Here is a 10,336-nt window from a genome sequence, read left to right as displayed (position 1 = left end):
TTTGAGATTAATCCTTTGTCTGTTTCTTCATTTGCTATTATTTTCTCCCAATCTGAGGGCTGTCTTTTCACCTTGCTTATAGTTTCCTTTGTAGTGCAAAAGCTTTTAAGTTTCATTAGGTCCCATTTGTTTAGTTTTGCTTTTATTTCCAATATTCTGGGAGGTGGGTCATAGAGGATCTTGCTGTGATTTATGTCGGAGAGTGTTTTGCCTATGTTCTCCTCTAGGAGTTTTATAGTTTCTGGTCTTACATTTAGATCTTTAATCCATTTTGAGTTTATTTTTGTGTATGGTGTTAGAAAGTGTTCTAGTTTCATTCTTTTACAAGTGGTTGACCAGTTTTCCCAGCACCACTTGTTAAAGAGGTTGTCTTTTTTCCATTGTATATCCTTGCCTCCTTTGTCGAAGATAAGGTGTCCATAGGTTCGTGGATTTATCTCTGGGCTTTCTATTCTGTTCCATTGATCTATATTTCTGTCTTTGTGCCAGTACCATACTGTCTTGATGACTGTGTCTTTGTAGTAGAGTCTGAAGTCAGGCAGGTTGATTCCTCCAGTTCCATTCTTCTTTCTCAAGATTATTTTGGCTATTCGAGGTTTTTTGTATTTCCATACAAATTGTGAAATTCTTTGGTCTAGTTCTGTGAAAAATACCGTTGGTAGCTTGATAGGGATTGCATTGAATCTATAGACTGCTTTGGGTAGAATAGCCATTTTGACAATATTGATTCTTCCAATCCATGAACACGGTATGTTTCTCCATCTGTTTGTGTCCTCTTTGATTTCTTTCATCAGTGTTTTATAGTTTTCTATGTATAGGTCCTTTGTTTCTTTAGGTAGATATACTCCTAAGTATTTTATTCTTTTTGTTGCAATGGTGAATGGTATTGTTTCCTTAATTTCTCTTTCTGTTTTCTCATTGATAGTGTATAGGAATGCAAGGGATTTCTGTGTGTTAATTTTATATCCTGCAACTTTACTATATTCATTGATTAGCTCTAGTAATTTTCTGGTAGAGTCTTTAGGGTTTTCTATATAGAGGATCATGTCATCTGCAAACAGCGAGAGTTTCACTTCTTCTTTTCCTATCTGGATTCCTTTTACTTCTTTTTCTGCTCTGATTGCTGTGGCCAGAACTTCCAACACTATGTTGAATAGTAGTGGTGAGAGTGGGCACCCTTGTCTTGTTCCTGATTTCAGGGGAAATGCTTTCAATTTTTCACCATTGAGGGTGATGCTTGCTGTGGGTTTGTCATATATAGCTCTTATTATGTTGAGGTATGTTCCTTCTATTCCTGCTTTCTGGAGAGTTTTAATCATAAATGAGTGTTGAATTTTGTCAAAGGCTTTCTCTGCATCTATTGAGATAATCATATGGTTTTTATCTTTCAATTTGTTAATGTGGTGTATTACATTGATTGATTTGTGGATATTAAAGAATCCTTGCATTCCTGGGATAAAGCCCACTTGGTCATGGTGTATGATTTTTTTAATATGTTGTTGGATTCTGTTTGCTAGAATTTTGTTAAGGATTTTTGCATCTATGTTCATCAGTGATATTGGCCTGTAGTTTTCTTTTTTTGTGGCATCTTAGTCTGGTTTTGGAATTAGGGTGATGATGGCCTCATAGAATGAGTTTGGAAGCTTACCTTCATCTGCAATTTTCTGGAAGAGTTTGAGTAAGATAGGTGTTAGCTCTTCTCTAAATTTTTGGTAGAATTCAGCTGTGAAGCCATCTGGTCCTGGGCTTTTGTTTGCTGGAAGATTTCTGATGACAGTTTCGATTTCCTTGCTTGTGATGGGTCTGTTAAGATCTTCTATTTCTTCCTGGTTCAGTTTTGGAAAGTTATACTTTTCTAAGAATTTGTCCATTTCATCCAAGTTGTCCATTTTATTGGCATAGAGCTGCTGGTAGTAGTCTCTTATGATCCTTTGTATTTCAGTGTTGTCTGTTGTGATCTCTCCATTTTCATTTCTAATTTTGTTAATTTGGTTCTTCTCTCTTTGTTTCTTAATGAGTCTTGCTAATGGTTTGTCAATTTTGTTTATTTTTTCAAAAAACCAGCTTTTAGCTTTGTTGATTTTTGCTATGGTCTCTTTAGTTTCTTTTGCATTTATTTCTGCCCTGATTTTTAAGATTTCTTTCCTTCTGCTAACCCTGGGGTTCTTCATTTCTTCCTTCTCTAATTGCTTTAGGTGTAGAGTTAGGTTATTTATTTGGTTTTTTTCTTGTTTCTTGATGTAAGCCTGTAATGCTATGAACCTTCCCCTTAGCACTGCTTTTACAGTGTCCCATAGGTTTTGGGTTGTTGTCTCACCTATATTTAATGGAAGTTTTCAGTGAAAGAAAAAGAGTGTGCTGTGTGGACAACCCCCTTATTTACACAAATATTCCACAGATTTCACTGTCCATTGGCTGCAAGAATGAGAACGGTGAACTTAACTTTGTGTTGTCCTATGTGGATTACCATAATAAAACAGGGACATGACTTGATGATGCCACCACTGTCTAAAGGAATGGCCACAAATTTGAGATTGCCAAGATTCCTAGGTAGTGTTCATGACAATCTGGATAGTCCAACAAGTACAGTCTGCTCAGAGTATTTCATTGTGAAATATATTAAGGATTAGCCATTTATTTTGATTTCCACTTCTTCCATGACTTTTCTAGATGATTAAATTGAATGATTCCCCTTTTTTAAAAAAATACATATCTCTATAACTACTACTGAATTTTAGGGTACTGTGTCCTGAAGCAACATTCTTAGAATGGGTTGTTATAGACTGTAAACTTCATAAGAGCAGCAGTCATTTTATAATTTGAATTACCACATGTGACATTCATGTAAATATAATAAATATTTATCAACTTGGAAAAAATTCTCAGTAAATAGGAAAGGTCAATTCTGATGCTAGTGCAGGTTATGGGATGTTCTTGGGTAATGTATATAGCATTTGATTGGTTATTACATTTCTTTATTAATAATTCAGTAAGTACTTATATGTGTCATTTTCAGGCTCTACATTTTAGCTGATGTGAAAGATACATAAAGAAAAGAGGGTAGACACAAAACACGTCGAAGACCTGTTATCTGTGCTTACCTTGATAGGAGGGCAAACAGAGGTTCTTTCCAACCCTTAGAAAGAGTTGAGGCAAAGTTGTGAGGTGGGGCTTAGCATGACTGAAAGTAGTTTGTGTGATTGTAGCTCCAGAAGCCCAGTGTAACAGAAAGATAATGAAACAACAAAGGAAACAGATATCATGTCTTCAAAGAATTTGCTAACCATGCTGAGGTGTTGCAATCATCACAAGGAATTTATTCTGTCTCTGTGGGAACAGATAAGCAACATCTAAATATGCATTAGGAAATATAGGGTGGAATCTTGGTGGGAGGAAATAAAGGCATGCCTTAAGGAGAGCAGAGCAAAAATGACCCTATATAATACATTGTATTAAAAGGTAAAATACCTATCTTGTAAAGTACCAATCTTGTGCTGACCATGGGCCAATCATTGACTATGTCATGTTATCTTTGGTATCCCAGTGATAGTATGATGGCAATCATGATTTTGGATATGCTGCAACATCTATATTTTCATGTATGAAGTGAATTTCTATAATGAGGACAATCTGTCTAACCTCTTAAGACTCTATCCAGTAACTCATAGAATATGATGTAACTGAGAATGCTCTAAGGTATGGACTGTGTATTTGCATTTTTAAATTTTATTTGTATCCCTTCCTTATCCCATACCATCATAATCTAGACACCCATTCATTTCAGCAGGGATGATTTCAGAAATCACTTTTACATTCTTTACCTCTTTTCCCTTTGTTCTCATTTTCTTGCTTACAAACAATTGATTAGCTGTCATTTACCTAGGATGCATAAAGAATGTTTCCTTGAACTAAAGAGTTTATAAAACAACATATCAATATAGCCAGACATTGAAATAAGGCCTCATTTTACTCGTTTCAAAATAGAAAATGAAACTATGAAGATGAACATGTAACTTTATTGTTCAAATATGAGAACTGTAGGAATTTGTTGACATCGCCCACCATAAATTTTAATCTTTTTTATGCTGCATAATCTGACACATATTTGATAGATCAGTTTTAATTAGGATGGTTTTCATATAATGAAGATTCTTGATGAGTTGACCTTGAAAGAGAGGAGGCAGATGTATCACGGATCCTTGGCACTGGGGACCATGAGTTGCCCCTCTGTTGCAGGTTAGGAAAAGGACTGTCATGGGCTGACATATCATTGTACCTAACTGGAAATTTAGAAGGCTCCACCATCAGTCCAAAATAACTGCTCTGTAATGGAAATACGATGTGGTTCGGAGAAGCAGAAGTAATTGTAGTAGCAAAGTTCTCAATGCAGCCATTTGCTTGAGTGTAGCTGCTATGTGAGTGCCAATTTAAAATGCTCAACTGATTTAAAACAGCAGGTTGATCTATCACAATCTGTTCTGTTTGTCTAACTAATATTGATGATGGGGAAGGAAAATCACACGGAGATAGGGCACTTCTATTAGCGACTGTCTGCCTGGTATAAGGCTTTTGTATGAAAGGCACACTTAAACTTGTCGAGGCTGAAAATGCACTCTCCCCGCTAGTTTCAGGAAGAAAATTAGAGTTACGATCATGTATGTAGCCCCGTGCTTTAACATGCTTCTTCTTGTAATCTCGAACTAATGAAGATATTGGAGAGACATTTTTAATCCCAACTCTTCTTTTCATTCTTACTAAAAGTTGGGGATAGCCTCTTTTGAAATTTGGATTATGATAGATCCGTAACTAAAATCAAAGGAGAAAATTATTTAGTTTCTTTATAAACCAAGGTAAAACTGACAAGCAAAACTAAACTATAAGCATTTATTCTTTTAATGATACAAATGAAATAGCATCAAATAAAATACCTCCATTAGTAGTTTTAACATCTCACATGTTAGAGAGAGGCGTTCTGAAGATGGCAGAAGAATAAGACGGGGAGACCGCTTTTTCCCCCACAAATTCTTTGAAAGAACATTTGAAAGCTGAGCAAATTCCACAAAACAACTTCTGAATGCTGGCAGAAGACATCAAGCCCCCAGAATGGCAGCCCATTGTCTTTGAAAGGAGGTAGGACAAAATATAAAAGATAAAAAGAGACACAAAAGACGTAGGGATGGAGATCTGTCCCAGGAAGGGAGTCTTAAAAGAGGAGAAGTTTCCAAACATTAGGAAACACTCTCACCAGTGGGTCTGTGGAGAGTGTTGGAATCTCAGAGGGCTACATAACTAGGAGAAAAATAAATAAATAAATAAAACCCACAGATGACATGCCTAAAGGCAACTCCCAGTGCTCGCATCTGCCACCAGCAAGTGTGGGCTGAACAGGGAGGTGCAGGCTTCATTGCTTAGGGTAAGGACAGGGCCTGAACTCCCTAAGGCAATCTGAGGGAACTAACATCAGATAGCAACCACAACTGTGGGATAGCCAGAGAGAGAGAGAGAGAGTCAGAGAGAACTATCCCATGAAAGCCCTAACCTAAGGCACGGCGGGGCCCACACACAGAACAAAGGACTGAGCAAATACCAGAGGAGAGCTAGCCGGCTGCAGACCATCCCATCACCCCTGGAGACGGGGAGGCAAGCAGGGGCAGTTAGAGCCGGAAAGGGGCAATATCAGGCCCGGGGAGGCATCCTCTACCAAACTGCAAGCAGGCACCCAGTTGCTAACCAAGACTTCTTGGGATTCTGGATGGTTGACATCCGCCGGGAGGGTCACAGCCAGAGATCAGCTCCCAAGAAGAGACGCACGGCACACCTGAGACAGGCACGTCCGCTGCCACCCAGGAAACCAAGTGGCTGGGACCGGGGAGATGATAAGATACACTCCCCACCTGGGGAGACTACTACAAGCACCTGGTCGCCTGAGCTGCTGGGACCTGGGAAGGGCACAAAACACAGGCCCAACCGAGTCCACGCCTTTGTGGAGTACCCGAGAACCTTACCTGAGCGGCTTAGACCTGGCAAGTGCACGCAACCCAGGGCCCGCTTCAGACAGTGCACTAGCAGAAGCAACATAGATCCTGAGAAGTATAAACTGGGAAAGTGCACGCACCCTGAGCTGGGGCAAACCCAGTGCGGCCGAGTCTTCGAGCATTTCCCATGCCAGTGATATTTCTTTAGAGTGTTCCTCCCTCCTCACAGCACGACTGAACAAGTGAGCCTAAATAGTGACCACTTTTGCCCCCTTGTGTCAGGGTGGAAATTAGACACTGAAGACACCAGCAAATAGAAGAAACTAAAATAAACAGAGGGAACCGCTCTGGAAGTGACAGGTGCAACAGATTAAAACCCTGTAGTTAGCACCGACTACATTGGAAAGGGCCTACTGATCTTGAGAAGTATAAGTCAGATCAAGGAGCTATCTGAAACTGAACTGACCCCACACTGCCTGCAACAGCTCCAGAGAAATTCCTAGATATATTTTTACTTTTATTATTTTTAAGTTATTAAAGTCCTCTATTACTCCTTTAATTTTCATTTTTATAACCTACTATTACCTTGCAAAAAAGACCCTATTTTTAAAGCAAACTTCATATATATATTTTTTTTTATAATTTTTGTGACATTGTTTTTTTTTTTTTGTTTAATATTGCATCTTTGAGAGTCTAACCTCTACTCTAGATTTTTAATCTTTGCTTTTTGGTATTTATTATCAATTTTGTACCTTTAAGAACCCAATCTTCAGTACCCATTTTAACTTGGGAGTGTGGTTACAGCCTTGATTGTGCTCTTCCCCTTTTGACTCTCCTTTTTCTCCACCAGGTCGCCTCTATCTCCTCCCTCCCCCTTCTCATCTCTACCTAACTATGTGAATCTTTTTGTGTGTTCCAGGCTGTGGAGAACACTTAGGGAACTGATTACTGGCCGGATTTGTCTCTCTCCTTTTGGCTCCCCCTTTTCTCTTCCTGGTCACCTCTGTCTCCTTCCTCCCTCTTCTCTTTGCTGTATAACTGTGAACCTCTCTGAGGTGCCCAGACTGTGGAGAGTACATAGAGAATTGATTACTGGATAGCTTTCTCTCTCCCCTTTTGAGTCCCCCTCTTCTTCTCCTGGTCACCTCTATTTCCCTCTTCCCTTCTCCATGTCACTCTGTGAACCTCTCTGGGTGCCCCTCACTGTGGAGAAGCTCTTCATCATTAACCTAGATGTTTTATCATCAGTGCTGTATAGTTGGAGAAGTCTTGAGGCTACTGTAAGAATAAAACTGAAAACCAGAGGGAAGAGGCATAAGTCCAAAACCTGAGAACACCAAAGAACTCCTGACTCCAGGGAACATAAATCGATAAAAGCTCATCCAAAAGCCTCCATACCTACACTGAAACCAAGCACCACCCAAGAGCCAACAAGTTCCAGAGCGAGACATACCAGCAACGCAGGAACATCGCCCTGAGCTTCAATATATAGACTGCCCAAAGTCACACCAAACCCATAGACATCTCAAAATTCACTGCTGGACACTTCATTGCACTCCAGAGAGAAGAACTCCAGCTCCACCCATTAGAACACCAACACAAGCCTCCCTAACCAGGAAACCTTGACAAGCCCACCTGGCCAAACCCACCCACAGTGAGAAACAGCCACAATAAAGAGGAACCATAAAGTGCCAGAATACAGAAAGGCCACCCCAAACATAGCAATCTAAACAAGACGAAAAGGCAGAGAAATAATCAGCAGGTAAAGGAACATGATAAATGCCCAACAAACCAAACAAAAGAAGAGGAGACAGGGAGTCTACCTGATAAAGAATTCAATTCAGAATACTGATAGTAAAAATGATCCAAAATCTTGAAAACAAAACGGAGTTACAGATAAACAGCCTGGAGACAAGGATTGAGAAGATGCAAGAAATGTTTAACACGGACCTAGAAGACATAAGAAAGAGTCAATCAATAATGAATAATGCAATAAATGATATCAAAAACACTCTGGAGGGCACCAACAGTAGAATAATGGAGGCAGAAAATAGGATAAGTGAGGTAAAAGATAGAACTGTAGAAATAAATGAAGCAGAGAGGAAAAAGACAAAAAGAATTAAAAGAAATAAAATCAACCTCAGAGACCTCTGGAACAATGTTAAACACCCCAACATTTGAATCATAGGACTACCAGAAGAAGAAGACAAAAATAAAGGCCATGAGAAAATACTTGAGGAGATAATAGTTGAAAACTTCCCTAAAATGGGGAAGGAAATAGCCACCCAAGTCCAAGAAACCCAGAAAGTCCCAAATATGATAAACCCAAGGCAAACACCCCAAGACACATATTAAGCAAATTAACGAAGATCAAACAGAAATAGAAATATTAAAAGCAGCAAGGGAAAAACAACAAATAAGAGACAAGGAGATTCCCATAAGGATAGCAGCTGATCTTTCAATATAACCTCTTCAGGCCAGAAGGGAATGGCAGGGCATACTTAAAGTGATGGAAGAGAAAATTTTACAACCCAGATTATTATATCCAGTAAGGATCTCATTCAAATATGAAGGAGAAATCAAAAGCATAGGCACTATAAAAAAATACCTTACATGTTAGAAGCAATTATGATCCTCAAGTAAAAATATGTTGTAAACATATACAGTAAATACCAAGTAAAAATATATTGTAAACATATATAGTAAATCCCACTTTAATTAGCTTCAGGACTTGTATCTGGTTTCAAGTTGCTAGTAATGTTTGTTAAATATCAAATATTTTAACCTCTAGCTGTTCTCAACTTCAAAAAATAAAACTTTTCAACAGTTTGTTATCTCAATTTTAAATTCAGTTTTAGCTACATATGTGAACATGTTTTCTAGGTCAAATGATTTAATCTTACATATTGCCAATAATAAGTGAAAAGTTTGGAATACCTTGCTCAAAACAGAGACATTGTTTTCTTCTTCCAGAAAGTCAGCTAGTGAAGCAGATCTTTGAAAAGTTTGTTGCTTTTTTCTAAACCCATAAAGGTTAAGCTGTCGAACTAAACTTTTCATGCTATCAGTTTCAAATATTCTGAAAGGGGCCTTTCTTTCTAAGACTTCTTTCTTAAAGACTTCTTCATTGATCACTATAGAAGTGCCACTCTCATCCCACCAAATAGATTTAAACTGATCACTTTCAACTATCTTCCAAAGTTTTTGAGGAAAATTGAGTGAAAGAAAATTGTTCAATCCATCTGTTTCAGAGACAGAAAATGTGTAACGTGGCATTTTTATCACAACTTCCTCAAACAAAGCCTGAAAAGCTGCTTCTTCGATCATAGATCTCAAAACTGAGTCCTCAGTAAGTGTGTAATCACACAAAGGAGATCTAATGGAGGTTTCTGAACCAGTTGATTCGTCTTTAGGAGGCACATCTTGAATTTCTGAAGAAATATGTGCCATCTCAAAGAAATCTTTCTTCAGATACTTTTCTCATTTGTCTGATTTTACACACTGCAACTTCAAATGCTGCCTGGCTGGCCTACAGAGATGAATTCTCTAGACCATCACAGTGGTTCTCAAAGTCAAAAAGCTGTGACATCACAAAGTCACTGGTCTCCTGGCAATTGAAGGGTAACTGTGACATCACAAAGTCACTGGTCTCCTAGCAATTGAAGGGTAATGTTCAATCAGTGTCTACTTCTGTATCAACTTAAATACAGGCTGCTTACATAAATAGTAACTAAAAATATGAAACCTGCAAAATCTCATTCCTAAAGAATTTTTACACAGAAAAATCACATCAACAAATCTACTTGGTTCCTGAAAAAAAAGCGATTTATCACCCTTCTATACACACATCCTTATTATTCAGTACTGTTACCAAACCATACTTGGGTCTGCTCGCTTCTGTGCAATAAAGTCAATCAACTGACTGTGTGTTGCAGTGAAAGCAAGCATAGTGTTTATTGTAGGACCAAGCAAGGCGTCCTAGCAGCTGGTGATTAAAAGACCCACACTCCCCAAATGCTTTCAGGGATGGCCTCTTACTGAGGATATTAGGAGACAACATCATTGACCAGCTAGTTCCATCTACTCTGTGGCCTATGTACTTAAATTTCAGTCTGGTTGGGGCTTTAGCATCTCTAAAACTGCTCACAGGATATTGCTCAGAATATTATCTATGGCCCTTGAGGAGGAAATAAAGATCCTTGACTTTGCTTAATGGCTAAATCCTTATTATTTTATATTGCTTGATTATTTTCTTTTGTTTCTGCCTTTTCTAACTTCTCTGATTAAAATTACTCTTGGAACATGAGCAGATCTACAATCCCCTATGTCTCTCTCTCTTTTTTCATACTTTTCAACCTAAA

At 38.4% G+C, this 10,336-nt stretch overlaps 1 protein-coding gene across 1 annotated transcript; it reads right to left on the bottom strand.

The window, feature by feature from the left end:
• Positions 1-4,119: 4,119 nt before the first annotated feature.
• Positions 4,120-9,534, bottom strand: LOC122689698 (heat shock transcription factor, Y-linked-like). Its single transcript, XM_043896344.1, has 2 exons — positions 8,913-9,534; positions 4,120-4,806 (listed from the first exon to the last, which is right to left on the bottom strand). The coding sequence occupies exons 1-2, from the start codon at positions 9,423-9,425 to the stop codon at positions 4,120-4,122; spliced, it is 1,200 nt and encodes a 399-aa protein (XP_043752279.1). The 5' UTR covers positions 9,426-9,534.
• Between the last annotated feature and the right edge of the window lie 802 nt (positions 9,535-10,336).

This window comes from Cervus elaphus, chromosome X, assembly GCF_910594005.1.
Source record: "Cervus elaphus chromosome X, mCerEla1.1, whole genome shotgun sequence".
NCBI lineage: Eukaryota > Metazoa > Chordata > Mammalia > Artiodactyla > Cervidae > Cervus > Cervus elaphus.
Note: the sequence above shows the minus strand (reverse complement) of the source record. Positions and strands in the feature narration are given on the sequence as shown.